This window comes from Phocoena sinus, chromosome 12 (assembly GCF_008692025.1).
Source record: "Phocoena sinus isolate mPhoSin1 chromosome 12, mPhoSin1.pri, whole genome shotgun sequence".
Lineage (NCBI taxonomy): Eukaryota > Metazoa > Chordata > Mammalia > Artiodactyla > Phocoenidae > Phocoena > Phocoena sinus.
In genome coordinates, this window is record NC_045774.1 from 83146647 (window position 1) to 83170318 (window position 23672).

Sequence of the window (23672 nt, forward strand, 5' to 3'; positions counted from 1 at the left end):
ATGTAGTTAATAATTTCTTTTCTCTCCTTGTATATTGGCGGCGGGGGGGGGGGTGGTGAAAAAGTCACAGTTTTGTCTGTGGGCTGCACACCACTGAGGCAAGATCATTACAAAACCAGATGACAAATGGACGTAACCCTGAAATCCTGGACTTGAAACTGGATGGGGGATAATAGCAGTATGTCAGGACGAAGCATTTAAAAAATGTGTGAATATGATATTTGTGATGTTGGAAAGGCAAAGAGATGGACTGTAGTAGACCTCTGATGTGTTTTTCTATTTGGTGCTCAGTCATCAAACCCATTCCACAGGTTCAGTGAATTCTGGCAGGAGAAACAGTCCCATCTTCTGCTGGAGAAGCTGACGAAGTCTGATATACTCACTGTCTTGGGTGCCTGACAGCCTGGGTGCTGGCACGAGACTAAGCCTGTCAGTCGTATGATCTCACCAGACTTTGAATCTGGAATGAGTGATGCAAGTAAGTGGACGTCTGGGATCCAGTTTTCAGAGGCATCCCTGCTGGCAGAAACATACACAGACCTCCAGCTCCCCTGGAGTTGGAACTTGCCTATAATTTTGGTCATAGTCTAGCTTCCTCGGTTTCTGCCAGCTTTCCAAGAGTGGTTCTCCAGCCTTTCCGTCAAGTCTGTGAGCTACCTATATTATTCCAATAAATTCTTTTTCTGCTTAAGTTAATCACAATGGTTTTTTTTGTCTGCAACTCAGAATTCTTACTGGTATACACTTCAATGAGATTTATTCTCTAAGGTCAGTTATGATCACTGACCCTCTCCCTCAGAATCCCACCCCACCCCTGCACTCTGAATTTGGAGGTGAATAGCATATGACAGTTTCCCTGGTAAATCAGAAGTTAAATCTGTTAGACTTGAAACCATAATCACTGATGTGCTTTTAAAACTATTAAAACAACCAACAACCAATCAACCTACTATGATCATAAGAGCAGTTTTCCCTTAAAAACAATGATATGATTATGAATAAGAATGAATACTTTGATAAATCTCGAAGATTATTCAAACTTAGAATAAGTTGAACTTCTTTTTTTAGTTAAAAAAAAGAAATAAAAGAAAAAAACTATGGTGTTTCAAACTCAGGACCAAGGAATGTGAAGATGAAAAATGTGTATAGCAAAAATAAAAATATACCTCTAGTATTCTGAAAATAAGCAAGTGTTTTTGCTGTCCCTCCAGACAGTCATTTGTTCATTTATTAGCAGCAGAGGCAATAACACAGTGCTAAAAATAAACATGCATCAGTTGTACAATACACACTTACAAAAGCCTATCTATCCTTAGTGCATTATTTTTTTCACAAGTAAAACAGGAAAAGAAAATAGTGAATTTAATGCTATTCAGCACCTTGAATAAAGTCAAAAGACTTTACATCTCCATATATCAAAACACTTGCATCTGTATCACCAAACATGTAAAGTTATTTTGTTCCATTTGAAACATGAATTATTTTATTTACATTACTCTTTAGTTCACCAAATTTTAACAATATTTAAAAATTATCTAAATTCATAAAAGTAGTTCATAAATTTCAACGTTTAATTATTATGTACATACAAGGAAGTCCATGAAAAAAGTTAAAGAAATGTAGTCAGAAAGTTCAAGCAACATTTCCAAATTTAGCAAAATTCCAACCAAATCAAGGCAGAGGGCATTCAAACATTCAAAAATCTCTAGATGCTGCTAACATGAACATGAAAAGTTCCAGTAATAAAAGTCAATATGAGAAACAATGTTGAAATCACCAGTAGAAAATATATTTTAATAGGCATGACATATATTTACTAGCAACAGTAATAATGCTTCTTTTATAGAAAATGTTTATAACATTGTCATATATGAACTACCCGATTTTAGAGGGCAAAAGAGTTGACTTCAAAAAATATATTTTAGCAGCCATAATTTTACTTCCAGTTAAAACACAGTAAAATGTTAAAAGTAAAATTTATGATTAACTAAATAATACCCCAATACTAGAAAATTTAAAATCCCATGCTATTCTAGCAATAATGGCCTCTAATACAACGTGTCTGATGTGAGGATTGTGGAAAGCCAATAATAAACAATCAGACATACATATGGGCTTAGAGTTTCACTGAAATACTTATGTAGCAAAATATATGAAAAAGTAATAGAAAAGTAAAAAGATAAAATTAAAAAAATATTGCACAGCCACATTACCTAGAAAGTAAAGTTGATGTTTAAAAAGCTCTAAACATGGATGATATAAATTATCTTCCATATAAAAAGGTATAAATATTTCTTAGAACTTATCAGCATCTACAGTTTAATATAATACATTATCTGAATCACTGTTGAATGAGGTAATTGTCAAGTCTCTACCAATGCATTTAATCCTAATGGAAATATTTGAGGGCAGCAACCAGAAAGAATTTCTCTAAAAATATTTCCGAATCCAGAACAGCTATATGTGCAGCTCTCCCAATGAGTGAATCAGCTGTATTGGGCAATGCATTGATGACATTATACCGAACCAAGTTACAATCCTTGCTTTGCAGAACCGGGCGAAGCAAGTTGTGGATCATTTCTGAATAGATCTGTCCTATGGAACAAATAGAAAAAAGGAAAATCGGTTCACAAGAAGAACTGAAAAAAAATTCTATGCCAACTTTTATATAATTTATAAAAGTTAGTTACATTATTTCCGTTTAAAGCAGAAAATTGTCTTTTAAAAGGTTTTTTTCCCCTTGAATATCACTTTTGAGACTGTTTTAGAGAAAATATAATCACATTATTTATCTAGTCAAGTAAAATAAATTTATCATACATTATTCTTGCCAACTTGATATTTTTAATTAAAAGCAATGAATATAACAGAGCAAATAGGTTTTTTCAACCTTAAGTCAATTATGACTCATTATGAAAGTAAAGAAGCCATGCTGAGACATCCTGATAAGGCAAAATTTAAAACCTGAGTCAAGAGCAAATACTTTAAAAAAGTTTCCATGGCAGCCAACGTTATTCCACATATTTCCAAATTATCTTGAGAAAGAATAGCAACTTCCCATAATCAGAAGAACAATGTGAGTTTGGCTCAAAGGTCAAATTGAGAATTTTTTTTTTTTTTTGGCCTGCAGGTTTATTTAATGCTTCGTTTTGCTTTTAATTTCAAAGTTGTGCTCTTCTCTCCCTCTTTTTGGTTAATTCTTACAATGGATTTATTGAGGGCATGCAAAGCATAGAAGGTAAAGGTTACACACATATGTACACATACAAGCATAAACTGCCTTAACAGGGGCGAAACAGTTTAATGCTCATGCGTTACTATATTACTAACAGATGAGTGCTAACACATATCCAGCAAACGTGAATTTCAGGGTAGAGGCAGGATGTAGCCTTGAGGAATGATGAGAAGCGAATAACATACAGAAGCATAATTAGAGAAAGAAGAGAAATGTGTTTAAAAGAGGGATCAATAGAATATAGACTTCATAAAAAACGGTTTTTAAAAATTATTTATTTCTTTTTTTAATTGAAGTATAGTTGATTTACAATATTATATTAGTTTCAGGTGTACAAACATATTGATTCAATATTTTTATAGATTATACTCCATTTAAATTTATTATAAAATATTGGCTCAATTCCTTGTGCTGTACAATATATCCTTGTAGCTTATTTATTTTACACATAGTAGTTTGTATCTCTTCTTTTTTTAAAATTTTATTTATTTTTGGCCGCGTTGGGTCTTCATGGTTGTAAGCTGGCTTTCTCTAGTTGTGGCGAGCGGGGGCTACTCTTCGATGCAGTGCGCTGGCTTCTCATGTTGCGGAGCACGGGCTCTAGGCATGAGGGCTTCAACAGTTGTGGTGCGTGGGCTCAGTAGTTGTGGCTTGCAGGCTCTAGAGCGCAGGCTTAGTAGTTGTGGCGCACGGGCTTAGCTGCTCCGCGGCACACGGGATCTTCCCGGACCAGGGATCGAACCCATGTCCCCTGCATTGGCAGGCGGATTCTTAACCACTGTGCCACCAGGGAAGTCCCAGTAGTTTGTATCCCTTAATCTCCTATCCCTATCTTGCCCCTCCCCCATCCCTCTTCCCACTGGGAACCACTAGTTTGTTCTCTGTATCTGTGAGTCTGTTTCTGTTTCATTATATTTGTTTGTTTGCTTTATTTTTTAGAATCCACCTATAAGGGATATCATACGGTATTTGTCTTTCTCTGTCTGACTTATTTCACTAAGCATAATGCCCTCCAGGTCCATCCATGTTGCTGAAAATGGCAATATTCCATTCTCTTTTATGGCTGAGTAGTATTCCACTATGTGGATACACATCTTCTTTGTCCATTCATCAGGTGATGGACACTCAGGTTGCTCTGATGTCTTGGCTACTATAAACAATGCTGCTATGAATACTGGAGTGCACATAAGTTTTGGAATTAGTATTTTCTTTGGCTATATGCCCAGAAGTGGAATAATTTAAAAAATTTTCTGAAACTCCATACTGTTTGTCACAATGGCTGCACCAGTTTACATTCCCACTACAAATGTACGAGGGGTCCCTTTTCTCTACATTCTCACCAGTATTTGTTATTGTGATCTTGATTTGCATTTCCCTGATGATTAGTGATGTTGAGCAGCTTTTCATGTGCCTGCTAGCCTCTGTATGTCTTCTTTGGAAAAATGTCTATTTAGGTCTTCCGCCCATTTTATAATGTGTTTGTTCGTTTTTTTGATGTTGAGTTGCATGAACTGCTTACATATTTTGGCTTACTGGTCGTATCATCTGCAAATATTCTCTCCCATTCAGTAGGTTGCCTTTTTGTTTTGTTGATGGTTTCCTTTGCTGTGCAAAAGCTTTCACACTGAAAACTTTATTTAGGTCCCATTTGTTTATTTTTGCTTTTGTTTCCATTGCCTGAGGAGACAGATGCAAACATTGCTATGACTTATGCCAAAGAGTGTTCTTCCTATGTTTTCTTGTAAGAGTTTTATGGCTTCTGGTATTACATTTAGATCTTTAATACATTTTGAGTCTAATTTTTTTATATGGTGTGAGAAAATGTTCTAATTTCATCTTTTTACATGAAGTTGTCCAGTTTTCCCAGCAGCACTTATTGAAGAGACATCTTTTCCCCATTGTGTGTTTTTGCCTCTTTTGTCATCAATTAATTGACCACAGGTGCGTGGGTTTATTTCTGGGGTCTTCATTCTGTTCCATTGATCTATGTGGCTGTTTCTGTGCCAGTACCATGCTGTTTTGATGACTGCAGTTTTATAGTATAGTCTGAAGTCAGGGAGTGTGATTGTCCAGATTTCTTCTTTTTTTTCTCAAGATTGCTTTGGCTATTTGGGATCTTTTATGGTTCCATATAAATTTTAGGATTATTTGTTCTAGTTCTGTGAAAAATGCCATTGGTATATTGATAAGGATTGCTCTGAACCTGTAAGTTGCCTTGGGGAGTATGGACATTTTAACAATATTAATTTTTCTAATCCATGAACATGGACATGTTTTCATTTCTTTGTATCATCTTCAATTTCCTTCATCAATATTTCATAGTTTTCAGAGCATAGGTCTTTCATCTCCTGGGTTATGTTTATTCCCTAGGTATTTTATCATTTTTGATGCGATTTTTTTTTTTTTTTTTTTTTTTTTTTAAAATTAATTATTTATTTATTTTTGGCTGTGTTGGGTCTTCGTTTCTGCATGAGGGCTTTCGCTAGTTGTGGCAAGTGGGGGCCACTCTTCATCACGGTGCGCGGGCCTCTCACTATTGTGGCCTGTCTTGTTGCGGAGCACAGGCTCCAGATGCGCAGGCTCAGTAGTTGTGGCTCACGGGCCTAGTTGCTCTGCAGCATGTGGGATACTCCCCGACCAGGGCTCGAACCCGTGTTCCCTGCATTAGCAGGCAGATTCTCAACCACTGCACCACCAGGGAAGCCCCCTTGATGCGATTTTAAACAGGATTCTTTTTTTGTTTTGTCTTTATCATAGTTCATTATTAGTACATAGAAAAGCAAATAGTATCATGCCATCTGCAAACAGTGACAGTTTTACTTCTCCCCTTCCAATTTGGATGACTTTTATTTATCTGTCTGATTGCTGTGGGTAGGACTTCCAATGCTATTTGAATAAAAGTAATGATAGTGGACATCCTTGGTTTGTTCCTGATCTTAGAGGAAATGCTGTCAGCTTTTCACCATTTAGTATGAAGTTAGCTATGGGTTTGTCATAAATGGCCTTTATTATATTGAGGTAGGTTCCCTCTACACCCACTGTGATGAGAGTTTTTATCATGAATGGATGTTGAATTTTGTCAAATGCTTTTTTGGCATCTATTTTTAAAAAAATATTTATTTTTATTTATTTGGCTGTGCTGGGTCTTAGTTACGGCATGTGGGATCTTCAGTTGCAGCATGCGGGATCTTTAGTTGCACCATGCAAACTCTTAGTTGTGGCCATGTGGCATCTAGTTCCCTCACCAGGGATCATACCCAGGCCCCCTGCATTGGAAGCGTGGAATCTTAGCCACTGGACCACCTGGGAAGTCCCTTTTGGCATCTATTGAGATGATCATGTGATTTTTATCCTTTGTTTTGTTAGTGTGGTGTATCACATCAACTGATTTGCAGATACTGAACCATCCTTGCCTCCCTGGGATAAATCCCACTTTTGGTGTATGATCCCTTTAATGCATTGTTGAATTTGGTTTGCTAATATTTTGTTGAGGATTTTTGCTTCTATGTTCATCAATGATACTGGCTTATAATTTTCTTTTTTTGTGGTGCCTTTGTTTGGTTTTGGTATCAGGGTGATGCTGGCATTGTAGAATACTGTAAGTCTTTCTTCATCTTAAATTTTTTAGAATAGTTTGAGGATAGTTGTTATCTCTCTTCAAATTTTTGGTAGAATTCACCAGTGAATCTGTGTGGTCCTGCACTGTTGTTTGTTGGGAGGGTTTTTTTTTTTTTTCTGATTAAATTTCATTACAGGTAATCATATGTTCATATTTTCTATTTCTTCCTGATTCAGTCTTTCGAGGTTTTACATTTCTAGAAATGTATTAATTTCTTCTAGGTTGTCCATTTTATTGGTGTTTTTTTTTCATAATTGACCTTTTATTTTAAAAAATTACAGGGAGCAATTTCCAGAATCTTATTTTATAAAAGTACTGCCTATATCAAACATTTTACATCACTATTAATTCCACTGAAGAGCTGCCTTTTTTTTTTTAAGGTACTAATTCCAATTGATGGGACACACGCCCTTAAAATAGAAAGTTTCCATTTATTCAAATGTCAAAATTAAGATTATTGAGAAGTGTATTGCTTTATGGCTGGGCAAGATGCTACTAGCACATTTTAGGTAAATAATATTCTTTGTTAAAAACTATGAGGTCATTCTGTTTAAAACTTTCAGGATAATTCACAGAAAATAGATATATTTATTCAAATTATACATTGAAGGGCTGAGGTATTAGCTATAGACATTTATACGTGAAGCAGCTCTTTAAAGAAGACACACAAACAGGTCTGTCTTGGTATAATACATAATTGAAATTAATAAAACCTGGAAGACCAATATTATTATGCTATGTTCTGTTAAGACCTTAAAAAAAAATCACACATTTAGTAGTCCATTTGTGCTTAAAATATTCATATGCATGAGAAGCTTTAAGGAAAAAAAACACCTCTATACATGATGATGAAAATAAAGTAATCAATGTTTTGAAACTGCACTGTTATTTAAAACACTTTCCTAAATTCAGACCCTCCTTTGCAGCCGGCACCATCTTTCAGGTCTAACTGGCAACCTGGGGAGGCCCCTCTAGTATTCGTGAAGTAAAGAAGGTGGTGATAAAAGACCAAGCTGTTGCCATTAATCCAGGCCTTTGAGTTGCACTGGCATCTTCACCTACATCTTCTCCACTCTCATCTTCAAGCCCATCATCCATAAGACGGCTCCATTTCTTCAAGTTCCAGATTGTTTGCATTCTGCACATCATTGTTGACTTCGGCATTATTGTTGGGAGACTGTTGCTGACCTCCTTCTTGCCTAAAAGGAAACCATCCAGCTCGGTGTTAACCAGTAGCATGGCTCCCATTACCATGATAAACCGACTAAAAGAGGAATAGAAGTACACAGTGCTAGGGGGAATGGCAGCTCATGAGAACGTGTACATCCAGTCTAGCCAGTCTCGACTGAAGTCTTCTTCGTTTAGCACTGGACCTCCCTGTGCATTCATCTGAACATTCTCATCCATGGGTCGATTTTCTTGGGTCACTAGGTTTGGAGCTGGTGAGGGTTCTTCTCCAGGAACATGTGCCACACTTAGAGGCTGTGAAGTAGCAGGCTGGTCTGCGTTGGCATTTGATGTGGCCTGAGCTGAAACTGCAGCTTGATATTGCATATAATACTGATGCGTATACATCTGTTGCCACCACGGCATCTGCAGTGGGCTGAAAGTAGGATACCCTGGGACAGCCGCAACAGCCTGCCCAGGAACCTGGTTGTCTACATTTCCTTGCATTACATATGGGAACTGATGACTAGTAATCTCTTACGATACTTGTATTTTTGTGGCGTCAGACATTGTACTATTCCTCTTTCATTTCTTGATGAGTCCACTCGCTGCCATCTTTCACTAAAAGTAAAGTACAGCCGAACATGCAGCATGACCATTACTGCAACCACCAATCCCAATAATCCGGAGGAAATTAAAGCATGGATTACTTTTGAGGCAATAAAACGGAGAAGCATTGGTAATTAGATGAAAAAAAGATTTCAAAAGAACAACTACTGTGTCATTGGCCAAAACATCTTACACAGCAAAAGAAAAGAAAGGAAGGAAAATGGAGGAAGGATAGCTGTTACTATCAGCGGGTGTAAAATGAAGTCGAAGGAAAGAGAGGACAACAGAAAGAAGGGAGAAGACAACTGCAAGCAAACTTTGGGAGAAACTCATGTGTAGACGTAGCTCTTTGAAATACTTCTAATATACTTTGTTACCTGACTGTTTATCCTTTAAAGCTGTCTTGCACATTTCAATGCGGGCAGAATGATAAGGAACATAGCGATCCTGCAGAGAGCCCACTAGTACAACGTTTTTGAAATAGTGAAGCCCTGTGAAGAAAAAATACTGAGTTACAGTGCAATAATTAATTAGATTTGAAATAACTTATTAGCATCATATTAAGTGGCCATAAACTTTACTTCCTTGGTAGTACTAAGTTTATGCCTTTTAAAATAACTGATGAATTCTTTCTCCAAATTTCTATACATTCTCTACCAAAATCCTCAGCTTCCTTATATGTAGTTTATGTGCTGACATGAGAAATGTGTGTTTGCACTGAGTGAGAGCAAGGATTGTGGTCTTGGGGGTTAGGGGGAGACTGGATATGGTTGGCTAAAATTCTATAACAAGTGTTTCATGACGCTTTTACTTTCCAAAGGATATTCATCAATATTTAGGATTTATTCCCCAAAGAAACATATATTCTTCCATAAAAACAAACAAAACACCCTATTTAAATCCTTTAAAGCTGACTTTTTACTTTAGGTTTTCATTTGTTGCCTAATATTACTTATATTTTCTCCTTATTTAAGCATGATGTCAAGAGGATAAACACTTTGATTTTTTCCAATAAAAATAACGATTTTTTGTGAACCATCCAACAGACTTTTGTCAGGTCTATTTTATTTTTTTAAAATTTTTCAGTAAACTACGTGAATTTAGGACTTCTGTCCTTGGGGTACTTTGCTAAATAACTCACTTAAGTACTGAAACCACATTCTTGACCTCTTTAATACCAATAATGTTCTAATTACAGTAATGTACTATTTGGCTCAGACTAGTATATACAAAATCAAAATTTTATATGATAATTAAATAAGATACAAATCAATAATGGTGACACATTAGAATTGTGTGTGCAGTACAGAGAATTTTGTTCTGGAATGTTCCAGAATAAAACTTTGATACTCTTATGTGCACTGAAATTCAGACTCTTAGAGACAGGCCAATTGTGGGGACTGCTGTGAATCCAGAATATAGGAAGCCTTTGTAGAAGCTCCCTGTCTTCCCTGGAACTTAAGGATCCTAACGATGGGAAAAGCTTAGACTGATACATAGCCAGGTGAAACAGTATATACCCTCTGTGTCAAATATAACATATCCCTCCTTTTCCCAATGAGAAGATACTACTTTGTGGCCACTTGAATACATAAAATTCTAGAGATATAAGTGAAATAAGAGAATGTCTGTAACAGGAATTAACTCAGTTGAACAAACATGTTTAAAATATTTTAGAAAGTTTAAGAAAACTTGATTTTTTCCCCTTCATTTTCACATTTCACGAGACAAAGTCATCCCCTTTTGGCATCACTTGATGACAGTCTTCATTGGTGCTACTTTGGGAAACGTCTGTGTGTCCTAGAGCAGAGGTCTGTGAACTGGTATACACTTACCCCCAGGGGTAATTTAAGACTCTCCGTGGTGTAGATGGGCATTTACAGCTTTAAGAAAATTGATTTCCAGATCCCAACTTCATATGAGCACTTTTCTACAAATGACTTTTCCTTCTCCTACTTTACAAGAGAAAGACATTTCTCCAATCTATTTCAGATCTTCTTATGGTATATGGCCCTGCGGTATAAAATCTCTGGGAGAACCAAGCAAAATATGAACGAAGTCTTCCTCTTCCAAAACGTAAGTCTGATGTTACCGACTGTTTGACAGTAAGAAATGGCTGTGCCAGTTAGATTTTATGGCACATATTTTCCATAAATGAGCTAAGTCTGTGACTGCAGCTGAATATAGTAAAAATATACTATCTCATATGCCAGAAAATACATCCTTTGCAACTATTTAAAATTATAGAAAACAGTTTTAGGTGTCACCATAAAATTATACAAGGGGATACAAACTTTTCCAAAATTCTTTTGAGGGGTAAACAAGCCAAAAATGTGAAAGCCACGGTCGTATGGTACTTCTTCACTTCTAACCCAGTTATTTTAGGTACTGTACTTTCTGAATCTCTAAGTATAATGCTGTTAAATGAAATTTTATCCCGAACTGCATGAAACCAGCCATGTAACAGCACAGTTGGCTCCTTCTTTTATCTAAAAGGTGTGTATGTGTGTCCTCCATAAAGGCGACCACACTGCACATCTCTGGGGGGCATCACTCCCATCACATCGACAGGAATGACACTGCACAGCCGGTGGCAGCCTTGCTCAGTAACGGTCACCTCTGTACTTCTCCGGAAACCACCAGCATCTTCTATGTCCCCCTCTTACCTTATGGCTTTCCTGTCTCACTGGGCACACGGAAGCGTCGGAAGGGGCTTCCGCAGACTCTACCTTAACACAAAACCCACCTCCCGCATCTGTACCTTCTCGCTCTGCCCACCCCTGCCTCAGGCCCGCCCTTACACTAGTGCACTAGGTTCCACTCCTTCCTCCTGTCTGCTTAAGGGCATGCCTCTAGTTGCTGTCCCATCCTTCTCTCGCATCAACAATTTTCTCTTCTGGATGGATCATTCTTATCAGGATGGAAAATATTACAGCATTATACTTCCCGTCTTAAAAAAAAATCAGTCTCTCAATGAATCTGTCCTTGGGCTTTATTCTCCCCTCCAATTACCTCCCCGCCCCCCCCATTTCTCGGCACTGCTCTATTTCTATAGTTTACATTATAAGAGTAATAGCAATTACCTTAAAAATTAAATACACTTTTCAAAATAATTCGCGGAGATTCTGTTGTGCTTCTACAGAAAAATGGCACTCAGGCTGAAAATCACTGCTTTAGACCAAGACCCTGGAGAGGAGTACCCATGTCTCCCCAGGTTCAGGCAGCTCGGTGGAGACGAAGCATGCAAACCAACAAAGGGAGAGGAGGGGATGTCCAAGAAACCCTTTAACTCTCAGATTCCATGATGATAAAACAGATACAATCACAGATTCTGATACTGACATAGATACAAGATATTGTCATATTTTTAAACGTGATTCCCAAGAGAGCACCGTACTTTAAAAATGCATTTTAAACTTAGTAATTATTTTAATAATACTTTTTCAACAATGTATTATTACTAGTACTGTGCTTCTGTATGGAAGGTTTGCTTTTTGTATTAGCCAAGAATCAAGTCAAACAGACTCTGACCCTTTTTTGAGTCTTCTGGTTTCCATTCCTGTGTAGCAGCGCTGGCTAGAGAGGGCAGAAACTCAAAGAGAAACATGGTAGCCCCCGAGGCGCAGTGCTGGTGGGAATCATGGCAGCACTTCATCTGAGCTGAAGTCCAGCTGATGACAATGTCTGAGGTGTGTATTTGGGGGAGCCTTGTACTGTAGGTTCATCCTCTCTGCACCTGCACTGATTCTCCCTGCTCAGAGATGGTCTTGTCCACTGGCCCTCGGGTTAGCACTTCAATCAGCCCAAGGTGACTCATTCTCGGTTGAAAAGTTACCTGTAACTTGGGAAAGTAACGATTTTCCCATCTATGAATGAGACAGTTTAGCTGGAAAAGTTTCTAAATATTTTATTTTTCAGGATTGCTAAGAAAAAGATTAAAGTAAATGTTCAGTATTTTTCTGGACTGCACAATTACATGGTTTACGTATGAACGAACACTGTAATGGTAACTTTCACCTTCATTATCTCAGTCTTCCTGATATATATATATATATATATATATATATATATTTTTTTTTTTTTTTTTTTTTTTTTTTTTTTTTGCAGTACGCGGGCCTCTCACTGTTGTGGCCTCTCCCGTTGCGGAGCACAGGCTCCGGACGCGCAAGCCCAGCGGCCATAGCTCACGGGCCCAGCCGCTCCGCGGCATGTGGGATCTTCCCGGACCAGGGCACGAACCCGTGTCCCCTGCATTGGCAGGCGGACTCTCAACCACTGCGCCACCAGGGAAGCCCTTCCTGATATTTTTGGCTGCTCATTTTTTTTTCTGAAAAATTTAATGAGTTTTAAAGCAATTCATATTGACTCATCTCTGGTTACTTTCTGGAACTGGCAAAAATAGCAGTTCTGCACTGGCGGCTTTGCACTCCAGGGAACATTTAGCAGTGTCCGGAGACAACGCTGTTTCTCACAAGCAGGGGGTGGGGTATGTGAGGTGCTGATGGGTGTGTGCTCTACTGGCATTTAGCGGGTAGAGGCCAGGGATGCTGCTAAATATTCTACAAAGCACAGGACAGATCCTGACAACACAGAATATCCAGCCCAGAATGTCAAAGTGCTGAGGCTGAGAAACCCTGTGCTTTCTAAATGGACATAGTCTACTCAATATTAAACTATTCTTATTTTTACTCATTTATTTTAAATACATTTGAAAGAATTTGCTTCCTAAAATAATGTAAGCTGCTGCTGCTGCTTTCCTACACTTTCAGAAACAAAATACAAATGTTAATTACAAATCAAGTGATACCTATTATTAAACACCTCTGTAATCTGCTGGAAGAAAAGATTATCTTGTACCATAGTAGCACAGCAGGAGACTTCTTTAATTGTTATATTTTATTTGTCAGAATTCAACAGCTGGTTAAGAGATTCTAAGCAGATGTTTTTAGGAAGATCTTAAAATGAGGATACTTTGTTCTTGAAATTCCAACAATGGGTAGATTGTTCTTTGGCTCTTTTTGAGCCCTCACCAAGGAATACAGGAGAGCCCCTGAGCCTTCTCTCTACATAATCTTGACTACTCAGCACTGCTGTCACCTCATCTAGATACAGTATACTGTTTACCTTCCACATTGCTCTAGGTTCCTTCATCTTTCTTTCCCTTGATATTCAATGAGGACATGCTAGCATGCTGCAACTACACTGTGTAAATTATTGATATATTCTATCAGCAATCTGTAGGATGCTATAGGTTTTTAAGTTAAAAGCTGCTATAAAATTTAATCATTGTTATCATATGATATCGCTTATATGTGGAATCTAAAAAAAAAAAAAAAAAGGTACAAATGAACTTATTTCCAAAACAGGAATAGAGTCAGATGTAGAAAACTTATGGTAACCAAGGGGGAAGCAGGGGGATAAACTGGGAGATTGGATTGACATATACACACTACTATATATAAAATAGATGACTGACAAGAACCTACTGTATAGCACAGGGAACTCTACTCAGTACTCTCTAATGGCCTATACGGGAAAAGAATCTAAAAAAAGAGTGGATATATGTATATGTACATCTGACTCACTTTGGTGTACACCTGAAACTAACACAACACTGTAAATCAACTAGAGTGCAATAAAAATTTTTAAAAATTTAATCATTGTTTATAATTGTAATGCCTTAATCAAAAAAGATAATTTCCTTTTAAACGTTAACATTTCTGTAGCCCTCTACAATATCTATTGTGTTCACAAAACAACAAAGGCAATTCACACTTAATAAATACCTGATTTTTACAGAAAGATAACATTTCTTAATTGCTTTAGAAATCACTCAAATTACTTTAGGCTTTTAAATGCTTCCTTAATTTTAAAATAATGAATAGCTTTCGATTAAGGAACGCTATTAACCAATGATATGTTGCAGAGAAAATGACTGTTTCATAATGAAGACCCACAGGGGAGTCTTTGCTTAAATAAACAAGGGAAGAGGGTAGAAGGCTGGATTTTGCTTTAGACAGGTGATTTTACGCGTTCTCAAAAGAATAGGAAATTGGCCATTCAGAAGAAACAGAAGCAATAATTGGATCAGGGCATCAAAGACTTTATAGCTTTAGCAGAGTAAAATATAAAAGAACAGTTATCTCTAGGGCTCTTGATTGTTTAAAAATATCTGAGAATAGCACACTGGCTACGTAAATTGGTTAAGTAAACACTGCTCTATGTTTTCCCCTTTTATTTATTTATGTTTCTGATGTGAACCCATATATTTCTACTTTGTGAATAAAGAATTTTATATATATATACAGGTGTAGCAGTTTCCTAGGAATTGACTACTCATTTCTCATAATTCTTTAGATGATTAAAAAAAAGGAAAAAAACAGCTCAGAGAGACCTGTTCCAACTCCCATGATAGTATTATAATTTTAAAATCAATTAATGAATATTTGTTAACATTTAAAACTACAATTAGGATAACCTTCTCAAGTTCTTGAAAGTATACGTCACTGGCTTAACACGACCTGGTCTGACCACGCGTGACGGCTAAGGCGGCGTCTGGCCGCTCTGGGCATCTGTGTCCTCACATGCAAAGTGGGGCAATGGGGCTCCTACTTCATAAGGTTAAACACACCCACGTGTATGACATGCTTGGGTGGCACCTGGAATACGGTATGTGCCTTGTGTGTTGGCTATTCTTTATTTCTATATTTTAGTGTTATTTAATGTACTAGTTATTATTAGAAAACATAGTATGCGTTCATGCTATGTTCCATAATAATACTAATTCAATCCAGGTGTATACTAATAAATTCATTTCTAGCTATAAGTAGAAATCTTAAAACACAAAAACAACTTTAATAAGTCATTTGAACAATTTTTATAGCTAGTAATATTGACAGTTCTGCTAAAAAAAACCCTCCTAAAATAGATTTATGATGTTAATGTGACAGCAAATTTCTATAATCTATAATACTAATACTATTTTAGTTCTGGCACCTCTTCATTTAGAGCTATTTTTACCAACTAATATTTACTGAGTTTCGTGCTATTCAGACCATAATCATTTTACATGAATTATCTCATTCAACCTTTAATGGTCTTGTGAGGAAGATACTATTATTCCCATTTTACCAGTGAGGAAAGAGAATTACTTAATATTTAGATCAAGTAACCTTTGTCAGTGTCTCAGCTAAAACTAGTATCTATGTGTGCCTTCAAAGTTTGTCTCTTAAACACTGCTACACTGGTACAACCGGGGGGCGGGGGAGATGAAAGTCCTGCCATGCATTAAAAGGCAAATAATAAATTAATAACCTGTAAGGAAAAGTTTTAACTAATCCTTAAAAAATAACTCAAGTACAAAAGACCTACTCATATCTACTAATAATTATAAACTTAGTGATACAAGTATCTGTTCAGTCAGTTGGGAAATGCCATGAATTACAGAATTTTTACAGTAGCAGTACCGGTACAAACTCCATGGTTACTCACAATGCTATACACATAGCTACACGTAATGGTTCTAGTCAGGGTAAGTTTTTCTCACATGAGAACTATGTGATGTATTTGATTTTGTAGGAATATCTTGTGGTTTTGTGAATCAAGTATGTATTTCTGTGTACTGTAAATACCTTACTGTTGTTACTTTTTACCCTTAGAAACAAAATCACAAAACTCCACCTACAAAAGAACTTTTTTTTCACTGATTCTAATAACAGGCGACACATGAAATAACCATTCCCAATTCTCTTTCTCATATTGACAGCAGTATTTAAGGCAGAATCTTGAAAAGGTTAAAACAAGACTCAAATGAAGTGGGCTGTATTCAATGACTAAATCTGTCTAGTGTTCGTATCAAATGTTTCAAGAGCAGGATGGAAGACATGGTGAGAGGAATGAAGATGAAAAGTGGATTTAAAAGGCCAGGGCTTAAGTTTACAAGTTCAAGCTACTTCAGCCTTCACCAAATACATGGGTTTGATTTTCAGCTTACCGTACAATATTTGACCTGCTTTTGGATACCGCACATAATATTGAAAAGATCACTCATTGATTCAGTGGGTCGACAGCGAACGCCTACTAGGAAGAACTACTGTGAATGCTGAGGGTATGTGGTGGGGGGGGGGTGGGAAAGGGTTGTCATGACAGATCCCACTTAAGGAAAAAAGGCTGAGATACATAAAAATGACTGACATGAGACAAGCTATAACGACTATGATAAAAGAGGTTCATATATAATGTTACAGCAGTTCAGAGATGACGTTAACAATCTTGGGATGTGGTATGCAAAGAAAAGAAGTGGGGCCAATCGAGGATGACACTGAGGTATTTCAAACCAAGTAACCTAGAGGACAGAGTAACATTTAGAAAAGGTCAAAAAAAGAGGCAGCAAAAGAAGAAACCGTCAATTTTAGACACATTTAGTTTGAAATATAAGCACAGATACGTAGCAGGCAAATGAGGAGTGGAATTCATTACTGTGGTCAGTCCTGAGACATGAGATTTGGGATATGAAGGCATGTGCTGGTACTCGGCCAGCAGAGGCGCACCGAATCAGATAGGGCATCAAGGAAAGCTCCGGAGAGCAGGTGGTGCTGGAGTGTAATTTTAGAAGATGAAGAGAATCAGTGCTACAAAGATGGGCAAATGCACGGGGAGGAATGGTGGCAGAAGAAGCATGGTGAAGGCGAGGAAGCACAAACACGTGAGACGTGACTACAGCAAAGGATGCCCGTCTGCAAAGAGGAGGGTACAGAGCACATGAAAGGACCAGGAACCAGATTATACAGGATTTGATGCCCTAAGCCACGGACTCTACACGTCATCCTGAAAACTAGAAGGTACTCTGGAGGATTTTTGAACAGGACCAATACGGTCTGATTTAATTTTTAGAAAATCATTTCATCCAATGAGGAAGTGAGACAGAGGAGAAGGGGGGCATACAGGAGGCAGGGTAACCAGTTTGGAGGCCACAGCGATCACCTAAGTGAAGGTGAAGGAGGCTGGACGAAGGCAGTCACAGAGGAAGGAAAGGGAGGCTCCACCAGGGCCAAGCAGGCTGGATGTCGCAGGGATTGGTAACTCAGCAGATGGGGGAAAGGGAGAAAGAGAAGTCAAGAACGACTTCTAAGTTTCTGCCTGGGTAGAGGCAGAGAAGCCATCTGAGGGGAACAGGAGGTGTCTGAGCACACTGCACGGGAGGCACCCATGAGACATCTCAGTGAATATACTCTGTAGGCAGCTGCACACACAGGTCTAGGTATGCTGATGCTTGCAGGCCAACAGAAGGAAGTAGGAAAGTCCTTGCTTGACGGCCTTGACTTTCACAGATAGAACAGGAAACAGAGCCATTTGTGGGAGTGCAGGCAGCAGTGGTAGTTTAAGTCTGAGGAAAAGAGGTGAGAAACTTTGAAGGGAATGAGTAGAAAGCTACTAAGAGATAACCAGACAGGGAAGCCACGGATCTACAGCAGTAGTGATGTGCACGTCTGCGTGTCCTTTGTGGCAGAGTTCAACAGGCTAGGTGAAGAAGCGGTAGTACAGGTTTGCTAGTTGGCTATGATAGAAAGCAAAGGGTGACAGTGTATGAATGATGAAAGTGATAATTCAGAGTCTGAGACGGGTCAGGAAGGGGATGAAACCCTGAGGCACAGGGTCATCTTAGGAAGATGGAGTAGGGATCTTAACTGAGTCTAGAAAGCAGGCGAGAATAAGGGAGTGAGAGAGAAACGACAAGCTGTTACAGTGACAGAGTGGAATACTGGTTGAAATTTCTGGGTGGAGTGTAGCCATGGGTAAGGGTTCACAGTGGAGTGGAATAGAAGGTTACCAGAGTTGAGAAAGGCTCTGTAATGCTTGGTGAATCATCTAAAGGGTCGGCTCATCAAATTACCAAAAATGATGCCAAGATTAAGTATATTAAGGTTCACGAAAAATATCTTTTCTGGGCTTCCCTGGTAGTGCAGTGGTTAAGAATCCGCCTGCCAATGCAGGGGACATGGGTTCGAGCCCTGGTCCGGGAAGATCCCACATGCCGCAGAGCAACTAAGCCCGTGCGCCGCAACTACTGAGCCTGCGCTCTAGAGCCCACGAGCCACAACGACTGAGCCCACGTGCCACAACTACTGAAGCCCGTGCGCCTAGAGCCTGTGCTCCACAACAAGAAAAGCCACTGCAACGAGAAGCCCACGCACCGCAACAAAGAGTAGCCCCCGCTCACACAACTAGAGAAAGCCTGCAAGTGGCAATGAAGATCCAATGCAGCCAAAAGTAAAATAAATAAAATAAATTAAAAAAAAAAAGAAAATCGTACAATTAAAAAAAGAAATATATCTTTTCCTAAGCACAACTGTGTAATAAATATTTGTCAATGAACTCTTGTCAAAGTTCTCACTGAAGATGCAAGGAGGGCACAGGAGAGCATTATACTGAAGACGACGAGAAGGCTGAGGCTCAAAGGAAGCAGTTTCACGTGGCGGTGGAGAAGTCACGACTGGGAGGGATGGAAAGCAAGAGGACGGGCTCCCGTGCTAGGTGGGCCTCGGTAACCGAGGAATCAAGAAATCCAGCTGCTTCTATGGCAGGCCTGTGTGGTCTGGACTGCTGCCTATTTTTTTTGGTAAATAAAGTTTTTTTTGAAATGCAGCCACACTCACTAGCTCATGTGTTGTCTATAGCTGTGTTTGGGCTACAGCGGTATGTTGAGTGGTTACAACTGAGATCCTACGGCCCACAAGCCAAAATGTTTACTATCCAGCCCTTTAGCAAAAAAGTGTGCCACCCTCTGCTCCACAGCCGGGGGAGTGGGCAGGTGGGGGCGGGCTGGGGAATAGCCGAATTTCAGTTAGGGCTCCACTTTCAGCAGAAGTGGCGATCACATTCTTTGAGGAAGGTACAGATGAGGGCAGTCTCTTCTCCTCAAGCGGAGACCTCAAAGGATACAGTGGAAAGAATGTGCCGGGAATCTGTGAGTGCGAGGATGAGTCCAGGAGAGAGGAAAGGTCACAGGCGAGGTCACTTACAGAGCGTGAGAATGAATGACCAAGGACCAGCTGGGGACTTCCGGGAGTAAAAGCTTAGAATACACATGCAAGATGGGGAATACATTTAATAACTGGTTAATGAGAGATGAGTAACAAGATCCATCCAGTGGTGAGAATCTGAAGAAGGAATAACTATTAATGGTTTCGTTTCTGACAGGTTCCAGAAATGCTTATAATAGGAAAGTAAAAAAAAAATGTGGCAGTTTAAAACAAAGGCTGAGGACTGGGGTTGGGGGCAGCTAGAAGGACAGGAAGGCTAGGACATGCAGAGGCCTAGTTCAAAAACTTAACTTATAGCTGGTATGAATTATAAAGGCCAAAATGTTTAGGATAACTTCAAAGTAGCTGTGCAGCTCACAAAAAAATAAATACAATCACGTAAAAAAAATTAAAACATGCTATCAACTGCTTAGTTCTGTGAGTCTATTTCACTATTAAGAAATAACAACCGACTGATAGTTTTTTAATCACCAGAAAGACATGTTGATAATTGATTTGTTAAAAGTTTATTTATTTACTTATTATTATTATTATTTGTTGCAGTACACAGGCCTCTCACTGCTGTGGCCTCTCTCGTTGCGGAGCACAGGCTCTGGACGCGCAGACTCAGCGGCCATGGCTCACGGGACCAGCCGCTCCGCGGCACGTGGGATCTTCCCAGACCCGGGCACGAACCCGTGTCCCCTGCATCGGCAGGCGGACTCTCAACCACTGCGCCACCAGGGAAGCCCAAAGGTTTATTTCAAAAAAGGTTTTCAAGTGAGTGTTTTCAAAACTGTTTCTATATACTTACCAGCTTTATTACTAAGCTTGTATAAGAAAGTCTGGCGAGGGTCTGAATGATCTCGACATGTCAGTTGCAAAAGAGAACCTGATTTTTTCCATTTCTGCATAAACCACAGACCTAGAGAGTTATAAATGGTATGTGATATGTAAGAGTTATAAACCGGAAATACATAGTACCATATGCCAACGTTATTCATTCTAATATATATATTTCACTTCAAAATATATCTCCCAAATTAGCATTTTGTTGGCAAATAAAAAATATATTTGCAAAATATTTCCATTTTCTGATAACAAATATAAACACACAGACACACAGAGGTTAACGATGGGTTAACCGTGGTTGACAGAGGGCTTGTTATTTATTTCTACTTCATTAGGTAATGAAATAGGTAATGGTCTATGAAGAACACATTTGGGAAAATTACACCTTTAGATATACTTGTTCAAATTATAATGAAGCAGAGGGGGAGTAAACTTTAAACACAGTAGTAGATCCACATGCCTGAGCACGGCGCCTTTACAGACAATCACAGGTCAGTCATGGGAGACTAACTGGATAAGGACCAACTCTAAGGATGACCAACTGGATAATGTTTTCTAGTAACAGCTGAATATAATTTCAGTGTCATATTTAATTGTATTTCTTTATATTACCAGTTACCCGTATTTAAGTGCATCTTCCGCTTAAGTGAAACCTCAATCACTCTGGAGCTGGTTTTCAAGATTGTAGACTACTCATTTCTACTTTTGTTGATTCTATTACTGAGGTGAACAGGGGAGGAAAAGAGGGAAAAAGCCCTTTAACTGATTAAAGCTGCCAACTGAAAGTCTACCTGGGGAAAAGTTTAGTGAAGAAAGAAATTCAAAAGAAAAAAATTCAAAGTACTGCATCCGATTCATACTGGATTCTATTTTGTACTATTTATGGATTTCATTTTTCTCAAGCCTTCTTTTTGAAACTGTAAAAATCTACAACTAGCTAGATTTTGAATACCACCATTTGAAATGGGATACAAAGGAAAATGGTATGGTTTATTTGTCAATGAAAGAAGTAGAAGAGAAAATGGAAATAAGAGTTTCAGGGCTCGATGAAAAAGAGTCAGAATGAAATCTAACTCTTACAATGGGAATCAATTGACTAAATTATAAAAGCCATTTTAAAATTCTAAGGGAAAAACAAAGCCAAATAAAGGGCAAATCAAGTATCAGATCCTTCTTAATGAGCATATTTATTCTAATCAAAATTGGGGTCTTAATTTTTACTTTAATTTCTTTTAAAAGTTTAGAATTTATTTTCTCATAACAGCCCTTTATTACTATCAAACCAAAATCAGAGTTAATGTTCTATATAAAACATTTTATAACTTTAAAATGTATTAGGCATAGGTATTTGTTATCTGCTCAACTAATGGAACAACAAAATAGCCTGTTTATAAGACTAACATTTACTGAAAATATTTAAACAGTTTAACGATAAAAAGGGGAAAAATGCTCTTGTGACTTGACAAATATCTCAATGTGACATCATTTTCTGAAATGAGTTTTGTCAGCTTATTTCACGTGCATGACAAAATAGAAAAATAGATACATCTTTTGTTTCATGAAATTCCAAGTACATGACAAATCTGCTCTAAAATAAACACCAGAAAATATTAAATTTGTATTTAAATCTTCTCTCCACGCCATAATTTTTGTACTGGACAATAAAACTTCTTACCTGTATTAACAAGAGCACTGCTGTTGTAGAGCGTACCAAGGTGAGGTCCAGAGAGTGATAGAAAGGTATGAAGTTTGTCAAGGTAATATTTAAACCGTGGCCTTGTAAGCACTGAACGGATTATTAAATTGCCCAACGAATGTCCAATAAAGCTATAAGAGAAACAAAATGACATTTCTCCCATAGTATTAGTTTAAAAAAAAATAAAAGCTGCTATCACTGTACATAGATGTGAAATACTAACATTTAAAACATTTACAATGTTCTAATATGTTTTAAAACTATGGTTTGATACTCTGAAATGACATAACTTACATTTTGAAGCAAAAAATGTGAGAATGTAGCAGAAAATTCCTATTATTATAGTTTGCATACTTACACTATAGAAATAGGATACGACTTATCAGAAAACTCCTATTTTTATAGACTTTATATACTTACTCTATAGAAATAGGATACTACTTACCAGAAAATTTTTACTCCTAGTTCGTAAATACTTAGAAAGAAATACATTTTAAAAGCGCTAATACATTGACTAGATGATAAATTTGCATCTTTAGGTACACGCACCAATTATTTACCTGTCAAGTCATGATTTAAAACAAAATAATGAAGTTATACGTATAAGCATGATTTAGGAGACATTATATCCCTGTTTCTCTTATTCTCTGGTCCACACTCCAAGGTGGGGAGTTCTCTGACTAAGTACTTTCAAGCCACAGGAAAAAAAATGTGCATTTTCTGACAGTAAGTCTAAAATTATACCAAAAGTATAACTAATACTTATAAAGCTTTTCACCTTTATTAAGGAATAGTTTAAATCAAAAGAGCCTTTTTGCCTACCATTATTTTACGATAGACAGTATATGAATCCCTCGGGACAATTGACAGTGAAAGAAGAAAGGCTGAAAACTGTCTTAAAAGTGGTTTACAGATATAACTAGTTTACAGACATAACTAGTGAGAAGCTGCAAACTTCCTGAAGCTGTGAAGTAAAGTTTGATAACGAACAGTCCTCATTCAACCAAATCAAGCTTTTGGATAATGGTTGATTTATAACTGACCATCTAATCTAGAAGAGGGCATACTTCCGTGGATGAATAAAAGAACTGAAAAAATAGACTTATTTTCTCATCATAAAATAACAAATTAATAAAAGGAATACAAGATGACTATAGAAAATTTAGTAAACAGATGAAAAATCCATAAATGAGAATGACTAGAACAAGAAAACAATCTCTCTCCACCCTCCACATACTTGCATCTCCCACCATATTTTAACAGAAATCTGTTTTTAAACAGTGACTTCAAATAAAAACCTGCTCTCTCTGTTCTCTGTCCCTACTCTGTACTTCCAAGAGGAAGCAAACTCTACAAAAGCCTAGAGTATAAACAGCCAGCTTCCTCCTCTAACCCAGCTGGAATATGAAACTCATCAGTTTACTCTTCTCTTTTTGAGGCAGGAAGATTAGTTTTGACTTTTTCTTTAATTCT

General features: G+C 37.8%; 1 protein-coding gene and 1 pseudogene across 1 annotated transcript in view; both read right to left on the minus strand.

Annotated features, from left to right (window-relative positions):
- Window positions 1–1210: 1210 nt before the first annotated feature.
- The window catches only part of FAM135A (family with sequence similarity 135 member A), a 123201-nt gene continuing 100739 nt past the window's right edge, over window positions 1211–23672 (minus strand). Inside the window, 4 exon segments of the mRNA XM_032651190.1 lie at window positions 1211–2595; window positions 9008–9121; window positions 20466–20576; window positions 22179–22330. Coding sequence (XP_032507081.1) covers window positions 2390–2595; window positions 9008–9121; window positions 20466–20576; window positions 22179–22330 — 583 coding nt within the window. The 3' untranslated portion in view covers window positions 1211–2389.
- Window positions 6778–8993, minus strand: LOC116763453 (annotated as a pseudogene).